At 43.0% G+C, this 20,138-nt stretch overlaps 1 protein-coding gene across 9 annotated transcripts in view; it reads left to right on the forward strand.

Annotated features, from left to right (window-relative positions):
- The first annotated feature begins 406 nt into the window (after positions 1-406).
- Positions 407-20,138, forward strand: part of ANKS1A (ankyrin repeat and sterile alpha motif domain containing 1A) — a 196,522-nt gene continuing 176,790 nt past the window's right edge. For all 9 annotated transcript variants that reach the window (XM_078369010.1, XM_035295368.3, XM_035295371.3 and 6 more), the window contains exon 1: positions 407-725. In XM_078369010.1, coding sequence (XP_078225136.1) covers positions 532-725 — 194 coding nt within the window. In that variant the 5' untranslated portion in view covers positions 407-531. The remainder of the gene's footprint in view (positions 726-20,138) is intronic.

Here is a 20,138-nt window from a genome sequence, read left to right on the forward strand (position 1 = left end):
TTTTACTCACCTGGGTATGACTAGATACCCGCACCTATTACATATTTATGTTTGCTGAAAGAATGGACTTGGAAATGTAGGTGCGCGTTACCATATTTATCTCTTTGTTTCTAGCTGCCTGGACGAATTACCGTATTTCCTGTTCCAGGAGCTCCCAAAACCTTTGGGGAAGGAGCGCACTTCGGGAGGCGCGTACAGGTGGGCCTGTTTGTCCCTTTCCACCTGTACAACGGGGGCCCACAAGGCGCTGTCCCCATGCCCTCAGAGGCCTGTATCGGCCTAGATATGTCCACCTGCGCTGGTCCGGGGAGCCCCGCCCAGCTAGGTGAGCAAGGGGGCGGGGCGCGGGGGGCACGGTGACGCGTGACGCCAGATCCCGGAAGTGACGCGCTCGTGGGGAAAAGGCAGGGAGGGGGGGTGGTGTCCCCAGCCGGTTTGGGGGGTGCGTTGCCCGGAGACGGAAAGTTTGGGAGCCGGAGCAGGCTCGGCTGGAGCCCCGGGGACGGGGTCCAGCGGGTGGCGGCCCTGGGGATGGGGAAGGAGCAGGAGCTGCTGGAGGCGGCCCGCACCGGGCACCTCCCGGCGGTGGAGAAGCTGCTGTCCGGGAAGCGGCTCTCCTCGGGCTTCGGGGGCGGCGGCGGCGGCGGCGTCTCTGGGGGCGGCGGCGGCGGCGGCGGCGGTGGCGGCCTTGGCTCTTCCAGCCACCCTCTCTCCAGTCTGCTCAGGTGGGTACGCGCCGGGGCCCGGCCGCTGCCTGCAGACCCCTTCTCCCCCGCCGGTCTCTTGGGTCCCCAGAGAGATCGGTACTCCTGAGACCCGGCAGGGTGGGCTTGTGGGGTGCTCCGGGCGAGGCAAGCGGCCCGCGGGCCAGGGAACTGGAGGGCGCGCGGGTCCGGGTCCACGCCGCTCCGGGCTCTCCTGGTCTTCCGTCCTGACCTGGCTGCGAAGAATGGTGGGAGTGCCCAGGTGGCAGCCTCCGCCGCATGGCACAGCCAGGCTTCAAACTCGCTCGCTATAGGGTGCCAGCTGTCGTTGCTCACAAAAGCCAATTTAGAGCAAATATGTATATCATATATATACATATGATCTCCCTCACCTCCTGCAGAAAATCCCACGCCTTGTATAATCTCGAGGCGTCTCTGGAGGAAATTCGTTGATTCTCTTAAGGAACTTGGAACCTTCCAACAGGCTACGCAGGACCTCGCTTTTGGTTTTTTGGTTTTTTGGGTTTTTTCCGAGACGGAGTCTTGCTCTGTCACCCAGGCTGGAGTGCAGTGGCTCGATCTTGGCTCACTGTAACCTCCGCCTCCCGGGTTTAAGCAATTCTGCCTTAGTCTCCCGAGTAGCTGGCATTACAGGCGCACACCACCACATCCTCCTAATTTTTGTATTTTTAGTAGAGATAGGGGTTTCACCACATTGGCCTGGCTGGTCTTGAACTGCTGACCTCGTATTCCGCTCCCTCCCAAGGTGCTGAAATTACAGAGGTGAGCCACCTCGCCCAGCCCCTTGCTTTTGTTTCTATTAAAATTGCCTCTGGATTTATCATGTTCAAGACGTCTTTGAGCTCGTCTTGTGCTTGAAGTTCAAATTGTAGTTCCTTGTAGTGAACTTCATTGGATTAGTCTAAGTGGCATATGCAGGAGTCATCTGGGAGCATATTTACGTAGAAATAAAGGCAGGAATATTTGTTTGGGAAACTGAGAAATGCTTTAAACTTTTCCAAAGTCCGTTGTTAAACGCTTGAATCTGGAGCTGCAAGGACCGATAAAAGATCAGTTTTGTGTGGCTTCAAAGGGGGATTGGAGGTGCTTTGTGAGTGTGAATTAAATGTGTTGGTTCAGCAGCGCTTTCATAGCCTGATTTCTTTTTCCTTCCTTGTTCTTTTGAGGTTTTTGAGAAGTGGAAGTTCATTTAGAAATGGCTTCGTTAGCTTTTGTTCCCCATTACTTTATGTAACTTTAGTTTGAGTGAGCTTGGGCCACAGAAGCCTAAGGCTGTAATAAATTGTTATTAATAGATATTAAGCACTGAGTACCAATCCAGGTCTTTACAGGAAGATTTTAAAAAGCAGTATAAGTAGGTACTTAAGATTTGTTGAAAAAATAAAAGTATCAATTGGAGGACAATAAATTTCTAAATAACTGGATGGTGGATGGTATTACTCACTGTAATTGCTAGCAGTCGAGAGAACAGAGACATCATTTAGGGATGGAGTGGAGGTCAGGGCTTCTAGAAGGCGGGATACTTAAGCTGGCCTTGAAGGATGTGCGGATTTGGGTAGGTGAGTTATGATGGGCGTGTTTCAGGTGGGTTCCCCATGTTCAGAGGCACAGAAATGAGAACGGAAACTCATTTGGTGCTCCTGGGTCAGTGGGAGAACTTCCTGCCTGGACCCTTGAGAGTCTGGGCATAATAAAAGTAAATAATAATGAATGGGTATACTTCCATATGTCATGTTTATATTTTCGGTCCCTAGTTCAACTGACAACTTACAGGTGTTCAATAAATGTACAGTGAATGCATGAATTGGATTCTGGATCTTACCTGGATTTGCCACTCGGCAGTTCTGCTGTCTGAGAGGTGACAAGACTATACAAGTTTGGAGATGCCTCTGTCTTTAATGAGTTGATGACATAGCATTTGGAGATTTTCCAGAGATATCTTAACCCTCAGCATATCCTGCTAAAGTGAGAAGTTTCTCATATCTTCCACCTTCAAGTACAGGTCAAGTTATTCTTTTTTGTTGTTGTTGAGATGGAGTCTCGCTCTGTCGCCAGGCTGGAGTGCAGTGGCTGGATCTTGGCTCACTGTATTCTTCACCTCCTAGGTTCAAGCAATTTTCCTGCATCAGCCTCCCAAGTAGCTGGGACTACAGACACACGCCACCCCACCCGGCTAATTTTTGTATTTTTAGTAGAAACAGGGTTTCACCATGTTGACCAGGATGGTCTCTATCTCTTGATTTCGTGATCTGCTCATCTTGGCCTCCCAGAGTGCTCGGACTACAGGCACACGCCACCCCACCCAGCTAATTTTTGTATTTTTAGTAGAAACAGGGTTTCACCATGTTGGCCAGGATGGTCTCTATCTCTTGATTTCGTGATCTGCTCATCTTGGCCTCCCAGAGTGCTGGGATCACCGGGCTCCATGCCCGGGTGAGGTCAAGTTATTCTTGGTGCGCTCACTCAGAGACCGTTGAAATTCTGCTGAGTATTTAACTGCCATATAGTTAACATAGTTAAGCAAGACTAGGAAATCTGTTGAGCACAGTGCTTCTACTTTGGGCCTTGCTTATGTGTCCCATCTCTGTCATAAAGTGTGGGTGGTAACTCTCCATTCCCCAGAGTTAGAGAGCTGCTCCTCTTGACTTGTTTCTGTGTCTTTTATGAAGAGGGAAGATGCCTAAGAGCTTCCCAACCTCTCATTCCTGTGACTCCTAGGGGAATGGAGGATCTGGAGGCACTAGTTATACTAATTAGAGGTGGCTCTGGTTAAATCTAGTGAAAGATTTCTGAGCAAATGAGACCATGCCTAGGTCAGTATGTCCTCCCTTTTTAGATTTGGACATAGTAAAGGGTAGGTAACCTCTACCCCCAACCCCCTCTTTGCCCCAAAGACCCTGGATTATTTAATGAGAGCGGTGGAATCATAGCTTCAGATCTGGCCTTTATATTTAGGTGCCATATTCTACCCCCATTTGTACTGCCAACTGTAACCTGCCTTTGTCCAGGTGTCTGAGTGATGAAGTAAAGCTGGCAGGAATAGGAGCCTACAGTTGCAGGGGAATAATTGTTCCAAACCACACATGTGTTTGTGTATTCATCTGTTTATGTTCCCCCAGCCCCTATTCCACAACGGCTTTCTGTTTATTCTTAAGCTACAAAATGCCCTCTTCTCTTACTCATCCCTTTTCCTCTATACAGCTTGGGCTTGGGTTTTAACTTCTTAAAGCCCTTCCTGATGACCCTAATACACACAGATCTCTCAAGCTTCTACGTCTTTGGAGCACGTCATCTGTAGTCATTCTTTGCTTGCGTAGCTTTCACAGTTGATCGCTTTGGCCTGGCAGTATAATGTTTACATATAGTGACCTTCACTGATTGATACAGTATCTGAGAATCAGAAAGTCAGCAAAGAAGACTTCTACTAGAAAAAATGTTGTTATAAACTTTGTGTTCTTCCAGCCTCCCTTATTTAACTGGACATTTATTCAGAGATAGTATAGCATTATACTTAAGACCACTTGTTCTTGGGTCAGACTACCTGGATTTATATTCCGCTGCCACAACTGACTGTTTGACATTATTCAAGTTAACCACTTTGGTTGTTTTGTTTGACAGAGTCTTGATCTGTTGTTCAGGCTGGAGTGCAGTGGCACAATCTTGGCTCACTGTAACCTCTGCCTCCCGCGTTCAAGCAATTCTCCTGCCTCAGCCTCCCGAGTAGTTGGGACCACAGGCATGTGCCACCACACCTGGCTAATTTTTTTGTATTTTTAGTAGAGACGTGGTTTCACCATGTTAGCCAGGGTAGCCTCCATCTCCTGACCTCCTGATCCACCCGCCTCGGCCTCCCAAAGTGCTGGGATTACAGGCATAATCCCAGCACTTTCAGGTTGACCACTTTGATACTCGATTTCTGCATCTGTAAAATGGGGGTAATACTATCTGCCTAACAGGTATTATCTTAGATAATGTGTATAAGGAACTTACCATAATTCCTGGCATATTCTAAGTGCTCAATGTTAGTCATCCTCAGTTCAGCACATACGGTTTTGCTGTGCTTCACCTGTTCTGTGCAAAGTATCATGCCAGACACATTATTTATTTTTATTTTAGTAGAGCTGTTGTCACTCACTGTGTTGTCCAGGCTAGTCTCAAACTCCTGGGCTCAAACAATCTTCCTGCCTCTGCCTCCCAAAGTGCTGGGATTGCAGGTGTGAGCCACAACGCCCAGCCTGACATATTTTAAATGGTGTTTTTTCATGCTTGGGGATCTGTTTTCCAAACATGGCAGATTAGAAAGAGCAAATAAGGGAGAGGACTCATTCATGTACCCAATGTTTACCTATGATATACTTTGTGCCAGGCCAAGTGATTGCTAGATCACTGCAAAATATGTCTCAGACCTGGCACACTGTAGGTCCTCTATCAGAATTAGCCCCTCTCTCCATACATGTTCTGTTCCCTTACAGAGTTTTTGTTTTTTTTTTTTGAGATAGAGTTTTGCTCTTGTTGCCTAGGCTAGAGTACAATGGCGCAATCTCAGCTCACGACAACTTCGCCTCCTGGCTTCAAGTGATTCTCCTGCCTCAGCCTCCCAAGTAGCTGAGATTACAGGCATGTGCCACACCTGGCAATTTCTTTTTTTTTTTGTATTTTTAGTAGAGACAGAGTTTCTCCATGTTGGCCAGGCTGGTCTCAAATGCCTGACCTCAGGTGATCTGCACGCCTCAGCCTCTCCCAAAGTGCTGGGATTAGAGACGTGAGCCACAGCTCCCGGCCTTTACATTTTATAGTAGTATGATATGTCTGTGTGACAGGTCGACAGAAAAGAGACAGAGAAAGCATACAAATTTAGCATAATTTATCCCACTTCCTGGCTGTTTGAAGCTATTAATATAAGTGTATATAGCCATATACTTATGTAAGCCCCAGGCATCATTTTATGTGTCTTTGTGCTATGATTTATGTGTATTATGTCTGTTAGCCATCAAATAAAGATTAAATTATGTTCAGTATAGCTCGTTAGTGAAAGCAGAAAAAATTTTTTAGTTTTCTATTCAAAATGATTTAAATTTAATTTTTGTTACTTAGAAGGATAAGCAATAGATTATCTAGAAAGCAGTTATTCAAAATGTCTGGGCTTACAGAGGTTCTGGATTGCATTGATTATATTTCATATAATACTAACTCATTTTCTGATTGTTTAATGGATGCATGCCTTTGGTCTATACCTTGGGAACTTGGGACAGGCACTGTATCAAACTTGTTAACTTATGATATTTTTTAGCCCTGGGCACGTAGCAGGCACTCAGACTCTCATGTAACAAGATAGTTTGCTATGTTTAGAGTTATAGTGAAACACTGATTTCCAAGAAAGAAACTCCTGTATAAGAATATAGTAAGATTTGGTTTAAAAGTAAATTCTAGGCCAGGTGCGGTGGCTCAAGCCTATAATCCCAGCACTTTGGGAGGCCGAGGCGGTTGGATCATGAGGTCAAGAGATTGAGACCATCCTGGTCAACATGGTGAAACCCCGTCTCTACTAAAAATACAAAAAAATTAGCTGGGCATGGTGGCACGTGCGTGTAATCCCAGCTACTCAGGAGGCTGAGGCAGGAGAATTGCCTGAACCCAGGAGGCGGAGGTTGTGGTGAGCCGAGATCGTGTCATTGCACTCCAGCCTGGGTAACAAGAGCAAAAACTCCATCTCAATAAATAAATAAATAAATAAAAATAAAATAAAAGTAAATTCTGTCAACTAAAAGGCTAAAAAGATCTGAGAAAAGGAAATGTTAAAACCAATCATGACTGGGCACAGTGGCTCATATCTGTAATCCCAACATTTTGGGAGGTGAGGTGGGTGGATCACTTGAGCCCAGGAGTTTGAAGCCAGCCTGGGCAACATGCTGAAAATCCCATCTTTACAAAAAAATACAAACATTAGTTGGGTGTGATAGCTTGTGCCTGTAGTCCCAGCTACTCGGGAGGCTGGTATGGGAGGATTGCTTGAGTCTGGGAGGTTGAGGTTTCAGTGAGCCAAGATTGTTCCACTGTATTCCAGCCTGGGTGACAAAGGCAGACCGCATCTCCCCACCTCCGTCCCCCAAAATGAAGAAAAAAGAAAACCAGCCACAATAGCTTTAAATTGTAAGTTGAATTATGAACTAAATACTGATGTATATGAATGGAAAGGTAAAGTGAAATGTACTACTTAGGGTTCAGAAGCACAGAGAAACTAAACCAAAAATTATGTCATGGTTTAGGAACATTCTATACTTGATTTCTCAAACATGAGAAGGGTGAATAAGAAAGAGGAAGCCAAGGAGACTTGCGGGAGAATCTGAAAACTTACAGATAGTAGCAATGAATGTGGCTGTAAACTAGTTTTTATGCTGCCATTTTGTGGGGGGAAGAAGAAGAAGAAAAAAGAAAATTATTCCAAAACAGACATGAATTTCCCAAGATGTGACAATGTTCTGAAATAAGGAATGAAGCATGAACATTTTTGAAAAATGGACCTCATTTTGAGGTTAATAACAGATTCTCCCAAATGTCAGAAGATATGACAAGTAATTCATTGTTTTAAAGAAAGCTTCCTAATATTAAGGAATTCAAGCTTTTTTTTTTTCACTTTGGGAGGCTGAGGTGGGCAGATGATGAGGTCAGGAGATCGAGACTGTCCTGGTCAACATGGTGAAACCCTGTCTCTACTAAAAATACAAAAAAATTACCTGGGCGTGATGGCGCACACCTGTAGTCCCAGCTACTCGGGAGGTTGAGGTAGGAGAATTGCTTGAACCTGGGAGGCGGACATTGCAGTGAGCCGAGATCGTGCCCCTGCACTACAGCCTAGGTAACAGTGTGAGACTTCATCTCAAAAAAAAAAAAAAAAAAAAAGAGACAAGACTCTTGTAATGTTGTCCTGGTTGACCTTAAACTCCTGCGCCCAACTGATCCTCCTGCCTCATCCTCCTAAGTTGTTGGGACTGCAGACACATGCCACCATGCCAGACTAGGCTTCTTCCTTTTATTATTGTTATTACTTTTTAAACAGTGATTAGCATAACCATTGAAATGGTCATTTATTCATTCCCAGAATGGATCTGAAGCTTAGAGATTATAATGTCATGACAGCCTTTTCTCATGCTGACCTTTTTACTTTTGCCCACTACTGTGTGAGACTTCTTTCAAAAGTGCCTATTTTGAGCCAAATGATTTTAACATCTTAAGGAAGAGGGCAACACTGACCATGTAAGGATTGAAGAATGGAAGGGAAACGGATCTTGTGGATTTGTCTGATCTAAGTTCCTCTTCTTCTAAGAGAATGCAAAAACAAGATAACAGAGCAGTTTTCTGGGTTTTCCACTAGCCTCTCAATTAATTAAAAATAGTTTTTCAAGAATGTCTTTTTTTTTTTTTTTGAAATGGAGTCTTGCTCTATTATTGCTTAGGCTGGAGTGCAGTGGTATGACCTTGGCTCATTGCAACCTCTGCCTCCCGGGTTCAAGTGATTCTCCGGTCTCAGCCTCCTGAGTAGCTGGGATTCCAGGTGCATGCCACCACACCCAGCTAATTTTTGTATTTTTAATAGAGCTGGAGTTTCACCATATTGGTCAGACTGGTCTTGAACACCTGACCTTTTGATCCACCTGCCTCGGCTTCCCAAAGTGCTAGGATTACAGGCGTGAGCCACTGTGCCCAGCCTTTTTTTTTTTTCTCTGAGACAGAGTCTCACTCCTTCATCCAGATTGAAGTGCAGTGGTGCAATCTTGGCTCACTGCAACCTCTGCCTCCCAGGTTCAAGCAATTCTTGTGCCTCAGCCTCCTAAGTAGCTGTGATTACAGGCGTGTGCCACCACGCCTGGCTGACTGTTGTGTTTTTAACAGAGATGGGGTTTCACTATTTTGGCCAAGCTGGTCTCAAACTCCTGACCTCAAGTGATCTGCCTACCTCAGCCTCCCAAAGTGCTGGAATTACAGGTGTGAGCACCCACACCCGGCCAAGAATGTCTTAAATACTCTTTTAAGTGTGATTTTGTTGGGATGGCAGCCCTGTTCCTGTATTTTGGAATTGCTGTACTTAATTTTTGCTTTCTCTAAAGCAGAATGTGGTTCCTCTGTTAAAAAACAAAATGAAACAAAAAAAGATAGCATGTCTGGAAATTACTTCTGTGGTAGTTATTTTATATGTAAAAATCTAGAAGGTGCCTAATCTTAAACTGAATATGGCATTTACTTAGAATAAAAGATAATTTACCCAGCCTGGGCAACACGGCAAGACCTCATTTCTACAAAAAATAAAAAAATTAGTCTGGGAGCGGTGGCTCACACCTGTAATCCCAGCACTTTGGGAGGCTGAGGTGGGCAGATCACCTGAGGTCAGGAGTTCAAGACCAGCCTGGCCAACATGGTGAAACCCTGTCTCTATTAAAAATACAAAAGTAGCCAGGTGTGGTGGCACATGTCTATAATCCCAGCTACTTGCGAGGCTGAGGCAGGAGAATTGCTTGAACCTGGTAGGCAGATGTTGCAGTAAGCCGAGATTGTGCCATTGCACTCCAGCCTGCACAAAAAAAGAGCAAAACTCCAACTCAAAAAAAAAAAAAATTTAGCTGAGTGTGATGGCTTGCACCTCTGGTCCCAGCTACTTGGGAGGCAGAGGCGCAGAGGTGGGAGAATTGCTTGAGTACAGAAGGTCAGAGGTTGAGGCTGCAGTGAAAAGAAAATTTACTACAAAGTTTAAGGTTTAAAGTCAGTGGTCTCCCTTTTTCCACCAATTTCCAATTGAAGTTCAGTTTTTACTCTCTTAGTTGCAAAAATTAGAGACAGGAAACAATGAAACAAGCTTGTGATCTGAAGAATTTGACTTGTATCTAGTAGCTTCAGCATGTTCATGGGTCATAGAAGGCATGCATTCTTGGCCAGAAAAATCCCTTCAGGAGGTTCTTTTTTCCCTATTGGAGTGTTCATCCCAAACAGCTGTGAATTTTGGTTTGCAAAAAGGAAGCCTAGGATATTTCTGCTCTAGTCTTTGGTAGGGAAAGTAAATTACTGGGTTTTGTAGCCCAGAAACACCAAGGAAACCCCAGAAGTAGACAGTGGAGAGTTTGTTCTTAGAAAAAGCAGCCTCTCCTGTGGAATGGAACTTGTTCTCTTTTTTGGAGAGTGCTCAGAAAATATTTCCTACACTGATTTCCAAAAGATTATTGGGAGATTTTCTGTGGTATAGAAAATTATATCGTATAATATGTTACATTCATAGAACATCTTCATATAACTTTGGTGTGGTTAGAGTTAATGGTAGTAATACTAGAAATTATATGGTGTGGCTTCATATTTATTCTTTCTCAGTAATTTGTAGATCAAATTTGTTTAGTTTACAAATCAAAAAAGAGTTTTTAAAACAAGTCAGTTGTCTCTGCTTTGAAACAAGATAGTTGTATCTGTTTGTGATATTACCACTGATCCAGGAAGCAGAACTGCCTTCTGTGGTGAGGACATAATATAGTAGCTAAGGATCAGGCTCTGACCCAACTCTGTCTTGTGACTTAGGCAAATTAGTCACTTTTCTGAGCCTCTGTATCTTTATATGTATAATGGGCCAGGGATGATACCTAGCTTCTAAAGCAGCATTAAATGAGCTAAAGGATGTAAGGTATATAATGCCTGGCACATGGCAAGGGCTTGGTAAACCTCAGCTGCTAGGATCATCTGATGGGAGCCAGATGCTTGCCACCCTTGATGAATTGGAATAAGGATCCTGTTAAGTACATATCTTTTATTGGTGTTGCCATTTTAACATTTGTAAATTCATAGTGGAAGCTCCCAGCCTTTTAAACTATGAAGAGTCCTATTTTTAAAAGCCTGAAAATTGGTAGTGGTGGCAAAGTTACAAACCAGTCCGGGTCCGTGATCCTTTGTTTGAAACCTTGGGGCCAGATATATTTTCAGATCAATACTGAGTCCCTAGTGGGATTATGGCAGCACCCTGAAACATTATATTTCTACAGCAAAACCTGTAAATATTCACACTAAATGGGATAAATATGAAGCAGCTTCGTATCAGTGTAGGTCAGGTTTTGCAGCTAAATGAGTTTGCTGCTGACTTATGAAAATAAATTTTCAGAGCTTTTTGGATTTCTGAATTGTTGATAAGGAATTGTAAACCTCTGCCTTTATGGTAGAAAAATTGTAAGACAAATGCACAAAGAAGAAAATAAAATCAGTTATAATTCGACCACCTACAGAAATTAACTTGAAATTTTGGTGTACATTCTTGTTTTTTTCTGTTCAAATTTTTTTTTAACAGAAATGGCAGTATTTTGTACATACTTTGTCTCATGTTTTCACTAACTATATTGTGAAACACTTTCCTATATTTTCTGTCCTCAACCTCATTTTAAATGGATGTGATATCTGTGGTGTGTATGAACTGTAATGAATTTAACCCCTTTCCTGACATGGAACATGAGTTTGTTTTTAAGTTTTCTGCTGTTAGAACAGCTTTGTGATGAACATGCATGTGGATAAGTTTGTGTGTACATTCTGCTTATAATATTTGATATATTCAATAGAATGGTAGGTGTAATTTGAATATTCAGCCATTGCAGAAATCAACTGCTGAACATTCAAATTACATCTCAAAATCAACAACAAGAAATATACATGTTGCTGAATTTGAGGACTCATAATAATTCTGACGTCCTTGGCTGGGCGTAGTGGCTCACACCTATAATCCCAGCACTTTGGGAGGCTGAGGTGGGCCAATCACGAGGTCAGGAGTTCAAGACCATCCTGGCCAACATGGTGAAATCCTGTCTCTACGAAAAATACAAAAATGAGCTGGTCGTGGTGGCACATTGCCTGTATTCCTAGCTACTCGGCAGGCTGAGGCAGGAGAATTGCTTGAACCTGGGAGGCGGAGGTTACAGTGAACTGAGATTGTACCACTGCACTCCAGCCTGGCAACAGAGCAAGACTCCGTCTCAGGAAAAAACAAATTAATAATAATAATAATTCTGAGGCCCCTTATATCTCCTGGGTCCTTCTGATTGGGAAGTAATGTACTGATTTATGGTTGCTAAATACTACTTATATTCAGAAAAAAAACTTTGTGCAAGCCCAGGACTTTTAATGGTTAACTTAGGGCCTTACTGGTTCTTTTTCAGAGACCGAATGTTTAGAACAGGACCATTAATAATACATCTGCATGGAGCAATATGCTCCATGCAGAGTAAAATAAAAACAGCTTTATGGCCAGGCATGGTGGCTAATACCATAATCCCAGCACTTTGGGAGGGTGAGGCTGGAGGATCACTTGAGCCCAGGAGTTTGAGAGCAGTCTGGGCAACATAATGAGACCTAGTCTCTATTTAAAAAAAAGAAAAAAATGTATTAAAAAACAAAAAAATAGCTTTGTTATTTTGTAAGGTAGGGATGAGGTCTTGCTGTGTTGCCCAGGCTGGTCACAAACTTTTTTTTTTTTTTAAATTATAGTTGAGACCTATTTACAAAAAGACGGATGACCAGAGAAGATTACAGTTCAGGGCTATTTACCTGAGTCTCTGAAAGGTTCTTGGACTTGCTGATGTTTGGTTTTAGATCTTTAATTCTTTGCTGTGCCTGGGGAGGAGCCCCAGTCCTGGCTTTGTTCATAACTGTCTACATCATGATCACCACTCTTCCTCTGATTCAGCCTGGTGGAGTCTGTGCATTGACTTTTGTCCTCAATGGGGCCAGTCACCTGATTCTTGCTTCTTCAGGTTGCCCTGCAGACATGATCAAACTTCAAGGCAAAGTCCAGCCCATACTGCGGTATTTGAAGTCTGTAACGCGATAGCTCAGAGGTATTGCTACTGACAGTATTGTGGCTGGGCGTGTATGTGTGTATTTGGAATAGGGGGATGGTTTTACTTCTAGAGCACTTAATACTTTGCTCTGTCTGTGCCAAGGACTTTACCTACATGTAGTTTACCTTCACAGCATGCCTGCAAGATAAGTGTTGCTATTTCCATTTCACAGATGAAGAAGCGAAAGCTAAGGGAGAGGTTAAAGTGACTTAGCCCAGAGCCACACAGAGGAGTTCAGAGCCTGGTGTCTCTGATTCTAAAACTTTTGCTTATAAAGCTCTGCATTTGGCCACTTGAGAATCAGTCTCTTTGGATGAGACTCAAGCCAGCACTTACTATATGCTTAAGTAAAATTTTACTGAAGAGATTAATTAGGGATTTATTTAAGTCCAATAGTTGCTTTTATAGCACTTACTTCATACTATACCCTTCTAAGCACTTTACAAATATTAACTCATTTTGCCTCATGAAAACTTCTTTTTTAATAACAAATACACAGATGGAGTCTCACTCTGTTGCCCAGGTTGGTCTCATTCTGGGGTTCAAGCAATCCTCCTGCATCAGCCTCCCAAAGTGTTAGAATTACAGGCGTGAGCCGTTGCGCCTGGCCATAACAACTGTTTGAGGAAGACAATAGATTTAGCTGGTGAGGAAACTGAAGCACAGAGAGATCAAGTAGCTTGCCAAGGTGCAGTAAGCTAGTAAGAGCTAGAGCTTAGTTTTGAATCCAGGCAGACAGGCCCCAGCTCTCAGGTATTATTATTTTTCTTTGAGACGGAGTCTCACTCTGTAGCCCAGGCTGGAGTGCAGTGGCGCAGTTTTGCCTCACGGCAACCTCTGCTTCCTGGGTCCCGGTTCAAGCAATTTTCCTGACTCAGCCTCCTGAGTAGCTGGGATTACAGGAATGTGCCACCATGCCCAGCTAATTTTTGTATTTTTAGTAGAGACAGGGTTTTACCATGTTGGCCAGGCTGGTCTTGAACTCCTGACCTTGTGATCTGCCTGCCTCAGCCTCCCAAAGTGCTGGGATTCTAAGCGTGAGCCACCGTGCCCAGCTGCTGTTGGTTATTATGCAACTGGGGTTTTTTCTTTTAACCAAGAATGTAACACAAAGTCCTAGGGAAATACCTCACTACATAAAGTGAGGTGGGCTTATTTAAAAAAAGTAATTGGGCTGGGTGTGGTGGCTCACGCCTGTTATCCCAGCACTTTGGGAGGCCGAGGCAGGTACCACGAGGTCAGGAGTTTGAGACCAACTTGACCAACATGGTGAAACCCCGTCTCTACTAAAAAAAAGTACAAAAACTAGCTGGGTGTGGTGGTACATGCCTGTAATCCCGGCTACTTAGGAGGCTGAGATGGAAGAATCACTTAAACCTGGGAGACGGAAGTTGCAGTGAGCCGAGATCGCGCCACTGCACTCCAGCCTGGGCAACAGAGTGAGACTCCATGTAAAAAAAAAAAATTGGGGCCAGTTGTGGTTGCTCATGCCTGTAATCCCAGCACTTTGGGAGGCCAAGACGGGCAGATCACAAGGTCAGGAGGTTGAGACCATCCTGGCCAACAGGTGAAACACTGTACTAAAAATACAAAAAATTAGTTTGTCACAGTGGCACATGCCTGTGGTTGCAGCTACTTAGGAGGCTGAGGCAGGAGAATCACTTGAACCCAGGAGGCGGAGATTGCAGTGAGCCGAAATTGAGCCACTGCACTCCAGCCTGGGCGACAGAGCAAGACTCCATTTCAGGAACAACACCAACAACAAATTGGCAAATTCCCTGGAATTGGAATACAGGAAAGTTAGATAAGGAGAATGCCTTTACATCTATGCCAAATAATATATTAGTTTAGAGAATGTGGGGGGCTTCCCTATAGCTTCCACATTGCATTTGCAGACTTCTAGAAAATTCTCATCTCATGCAGGTGCATGTGTTTGTGATTTTTACCTGTGAGAAAATTTAAGTGGTCTCCGTCCCCCACCAACCAGTTCAAGATGACAAAAATTAGTTTTGGATCCATAAACTGCATAAACTGCCAGATACACTACCAGGGCCAAAGTGTGTACAAGGGAAGTGAATCTAAACAATTGGCAAGAAACGGAAGGCCTGTGTATTTGAAGTATTTCCAAGTCTGTTTTTTTTTAAAAAAACAATTCCCTCCCTCATTAATGATTAACGTTAACCAACATTTGCCTTCTCAAATAATAGTTTGCCCATAAAATGATTTTCAGACAGTATTACCTGTCTCGTTCAAATGATTGTCTATGCTATCTTGAAGCCTAGGATTACGGGATGGGAAACGTTACTTTCCATAATCCTTGGTACTTTCATCTTCACAATCCTTCAATACAAGTATTGGCACCCATTTTACTGATGATTTCAGAGAGGCTGAATGACTGGCCTAGAACTGGACCGAGGTGGTTTTTTTGTTCTTGTTTTCTGAGATGGGGTCTCACCCTGTCACTCAGACTGGAGCACAGTGATGCAATCACAGCTCATTGCAACTTCCTTGTGTTCAAATGATCCTCCCACCTCAGTCTCCTGAATAGCTGAGACTATAGGCTCATGACACCATGCCTGGTTAATTTTTGTATTTTTTGTAGAGATGCAGTCTTGCCATGTTTCCCAGGCTGGTCTTGAATTCTTGGCCTCAAGATATTTGCTCGCCTTGGCTTCCCAAGGTGTTAGGATTACAGGTGTGAGCCATCACACCCAGACAGGGCTGAGGTGTTCTGTTTGCAAGGCCTTTAAGGGTTCTATTTTATGTGGAATCATGGCTACCAAAAAGATGTCTGAGTCACCAGTAGTAGAAATCTAAGGAAGAGGTAGTATTCTGGCTAAGTAGCTCTGAAAATACCTATGGGTCCTATTACCTAACAGTAATAGAACAGTAAATGAATAGGTCTATTACTTTTTACCTACAAATGAAAATACTTTAGATATTGAAATTGGCAGAGATTCCAGTTTTGTTACTTTTTAATCTATTGCTATCTCCATAATAGTGTGTTTAAGACCCAGCTTGAGAATAGTTTTCTTGCTAGTCACTCATTAGCAGTCTCTTTTGCCATCTTTAGCAGACCCAGAGCAGACTTTCAAAAGACTTTTCAAGTAAATGATCCAGGGCTTAGTGCTTCACTTTAAGGTTCAAGTTTTTCTTTTTAAAAGAAGGAGTGTAAAAAAAAGCAGGTCCCATACTTTGACTAGTTATGTTTTGTCAACCAAATTGATAGAGCTGTCTTTTTAAAAGATATCTTTTCCTTATCCATTATGATTTGTTAGACTTATTATCTTCAGTTACCATCATTTCCGATTACCTTTCTCTTTAATATTTGCACTTTTGTAAAATTTGTAGTTCATTTACAGAGAAAACAGATGAAAATAGCAGTCCAGTTACCCTAGCGTCTACTCATTCAGTTAGCAGATATTTATGAAGACCTGATTCTTTTGGATGAAATTTCAGTCACTTAAAAATATCTGTGTTTGCTGAGAGGAATATATCATACCAAATTATAACTTTGCTATAATCTACTAGTACTAGTGGAATGATAAAATAGAAGCTAAACCCAAGATTTTTTGGATGTGTGTGGGGGCCGTTCCCACTGTAATCCATACAGCTCATTTCCTGTAACTTCTGTCTTCTGTGTTTTTTCCCTAAGATTGGTGCTTTCATATTGGCTTGTTGTGGGGTTTGTCATTGTAATACACCAGTTTGCCCATAAACCTTTGTATGTCTTTATCAGTCAGATCATCATGTAGAAAAACTTGAGTAGCTAGGACTACAGGCATGCACCATCATGTCTGCCTTTTTTTTTTTGAGACAGAGTTCAGCTCTGTTGCCAGGCTGGAGTGCAATCACACGATCTCAGCTCACTGCAACCTCCACCTCCCAGTTTCAAGCAATTCTCCTGCCTCAGCCTCCCGAGTAGCTGGAATTACAGGTGTGTGCCACCATGCCCGGCTAATTTTTGTATTTTTAGTAGAGACAGGGTTTCCCAATGTTGGCCAGACTGGTCTTGACCTTCTGGCCTCAAATAATCTGCCTGTCTCAGCTTCCCAAAGTTCTGGGTTTATAGGCATGAGCCACTGCGCCTGGTTAACATCTATTTTTCTATTGGTGATGAGGTAATGAGGTTACTGGAGTCATCACGTGATGAATCTGGTTGACATCAGGTTTCCTCATTACCAGGAACTGGGCCTTGTGAGATTTTGACACAGGCTTAACTGACTGCTTTTTTATCATTGTTTTGCTTGTGAATAACTTTTCACCTATTTGATTGGTCTTTGGTTTTGTGTGGTCTCCTGGGTTTGAGTAAAGCAAAATCTTGTCTCTCCCTCCTTCACTGATTTTTATTTTAGCCTTCGGTTTGATGTGTAAATATCTGAACGAAATCCTTAAGTTTGAGTTAAGCCTTAAGTCTGTTCTTAGTGTAGGATTTTAGCTTGGTTAAGGTCTGTCTGGATTCCTGGGGATCTGGAAAGTATCCATTTCTCTTAGTTTTATCCACTAGTCTCTTCGTGCTTGAACTCTGAAGGGAAGAGGACGTGGTTAGACAGAAAAAGCAGTATGCAGGAAACACTGTCTCCAGGAACTTTTCTCTCTTAGAGTGCACGTTGCCTCTGGGGAAGGGCAAGAGGTGAGCAGTGCCCCTCAGGGATCTTCCACCTAATCCCACCTCAACCACCCTCTAGCTGTATGATCATGGGAATATTTTTTACTTTTCCTATATCTCAGTTTTCTTACCATTAAAAATGGGTGTCAGGAGGCAATGTTTTTAGCGTTTCCTGGCAGGACCAAGGAAAGTTGCATCAGCATGTCTTAAAGCATCTGCAGTTAGATTGGGAAAAGGAACTACTGCTTACTGTGCTCTTATTGTGTGCCAGGAACTGTGCGAGGCCTTTTACATGCCTGGTCTAGAAGGTCAAGAAGAGAAGAAGGTCTCTCTTCTCCCTTCATCCATGGGAGTGTGTGAGTGGGCAGTTGCTCTCTCTGCCCATGAAACTTTCATCGGCAATTACTAATTAGTGCCTAATTAGTGTATGTTGTACATACCACTGTAGCGGATAACTTAGGAACACAAACTTGACAACTCCCCAAAGAAATTGGCTTGGTTATCTGTGAGTTTACAATATCAATGACTGAATAAATAAATAAGTGGGGGAGAACAGATAGGTCTCTCTTAGAGAAGAATTCCAATTATAAATGTAGGAATAATGAGGAGAATAGAAAATCACCATTAGAATACCATAGTAATAATTGCTGCAGGCAAGATCTACCAGTGAAGAATAAAATTGGTGGGTGAGAGTTTAAGGAGAAACATAATATTTGCATGGCTTCAAAGTATCTTCCCCCAAATATTTATTAATTATTGTAGTGGCTTCAACTCATGTCCATTTGTTCTTTGGTAGTCCTCTCTCCAGGAGATGGAATTTAATTCTCTTCCTTTTTTGAGTGTGAGCTAGACTTAGAAACTGGGTTCCAAATAGTAGAATATGGAGAGAGAACAGTGGTAACTTTATAGTAGGAAAATCTGGTAGCCACTGCCTTTACTGAGTAATCAAGGTTAACATAACCAGTGATAAGTCATACTTATGTCACATATCCCACATATGATGTGATGGAAAGGACACTTTACCTCTTGTGTTCCTTTCCCAAATCCATAACCTCAGTCTAATCATGAGAAAACAGAAATTCAAGATGAAGAACATTCTACAAAATACTGAGTAGTACTCTTTAAAAGTGTCAAGGCTGAGAAAGACAAGGCAAGACTAAGGAACTGTCACTGACTGGAAACTAAAGAGCCAAAACCATTGAATGCAGTGTAGGATCCTGGAACAAAGGACATGAATGGAAAAACTAGGGAAGTATCAACAAAGTCTGCAGTTTAGTTAAGAGTATTGTACCCGTGTTAATGTCTTAAGTTTTGATCGATGTGCAGTCATGCCTAGGTACATGTGGGGGATTGGTTCCAGGACCCCTGCGTGTAACAAAATCCATGTATATTCAGGTCCTGAAGTCAGTTCTGAGAAACCCAAGTATATGAAAAGTCAGACCTACACACACACAGGTTTTGAATCCCACAAATGCTATATTTTTAATCTGGTTGGAGAAAATCTGCATATAAATGGACCCAAGCAGTTCAAACCTGCATTGTTTAAGGGTCAGCTTTACTATTGTTCTATAAAAGGTTAACATGAGGGGAAGCTGGGTGAAAGGGATATGGGGCTCTGTGCTATCTTTGGAACTCTTCCGTAAGCCTGATATTATTTCGAAATAAAAAGTAAGCAAGCAAAGGGCTTAATCAGTAGTGGCTCTGGAGTCAACCTGCCTGGGTTCATATCTTGCCTCTGCTACCTACCAGTTGGGAGATATAGATAATTTTCTTAATTGCTTTGCTTTAGTTCCTTCATCTGTAATAATAGAACTTCTCATATGAAGTTGTGGGATGATTAAATGAGGTAATGCACGTGAAGTACTTAGAACAGTGGCAAGCCGGGCAGAGTGGCTCACACCTGTAATCCCAGCACTTTAAGAGCCAAGTTGGGAGGATTGCTTGAGCTCAGGGGTTCAAGACCCACCTGGGCAACATAGCAAGACCCTATTTTAGAAGGAAAAAAACAGTGGCTGAACGTAGTAATGACAGCTGCTAATATTAGTATTTATACAGAGGAAGTCCAGCCATTTAGGTACTCAGCCGTTTAGCCAGGGATGTAAATAGTGCTGGAGGAGTTTGGAAGAAGAGGAGATGGTAATGGATTAGGGTGGTCTGGAGACCCCTCTCCTAGACTACTTACATCCCTAGGAAGAAAGCCAAAGATTCAGATAGCTGATAGAAGATTGGTGTGGAGGAAGGCAGGGAACAGCTAGGGGTGGAGGTGGAGAAGCTAAAATAGGAAGGACCTGTTTGCCCAGCAGTGAGTAAGCAGCTATCCAGCAGGAGTCAGGGGAGATGAGGTTGGTAAGGTTGGCTGGTATTGGATCGTCATGGGATTGGATCATGGCTTGATAGAGTCTGAGACCTTTTCTCCAGGTCTCTAGGTGCTTTGTTTCTAAGCCCGAGAGAGAGAGAGAGAGAGAGAGAGAGAGAGAGAGAGAGAGAGAGAGAGAGAGAGAGAGAGGGGGGGGGGGGGGGGGGGGGAGGGGGAGGGGGAGGGGGAGGGATTTAAACAATAATAAAAAAAATTGTTTCCGTTTTAACAGGATTGTGGTTGTGCTTTGATATTTGTTGATTGAGAAAATATGTTGTGAGAGAATGATTATGAACTCGGTAACTCTCTGAAATAAACTTGTGTTTTATTAAATACAGTAGCTTCTCTGTACCTTAGGGAGATCATAATATATTATTCTGAGACATTTATTCTGCATGCTGCCAGTGCTTGGTGTACAAATGCATTTGCTGACCCTTTACGATAACAACTTGGCCCCAGGGCAGAGTCACTGTTTTAAGTGTACAAACATGCTTTTTTACTTCCAGGCCTGTCTTTTGGGTTGTCTTCTGTCACAGGGGAGTGTGTTTCTTTTATTAGTGAAAAAAAAGAAAAAGAAAAAGAAAAATTGTACCACT

This window comes from Callithrix jacchus, chromosome 4 (genome assembly GCF_049354715.1).
Source record: "Callithrix jacchus isolate 240 chromosome 4, calJac240_pri, whole genome shotgun sequence".
In the NCBI taxonomy this organism is placed as follows: domain Eukaryota; kingdom Metazoa; phylum Chordata; class Mammalia; order Primates; family Cebidae; genus Callithrix; species Callithrix jacchus.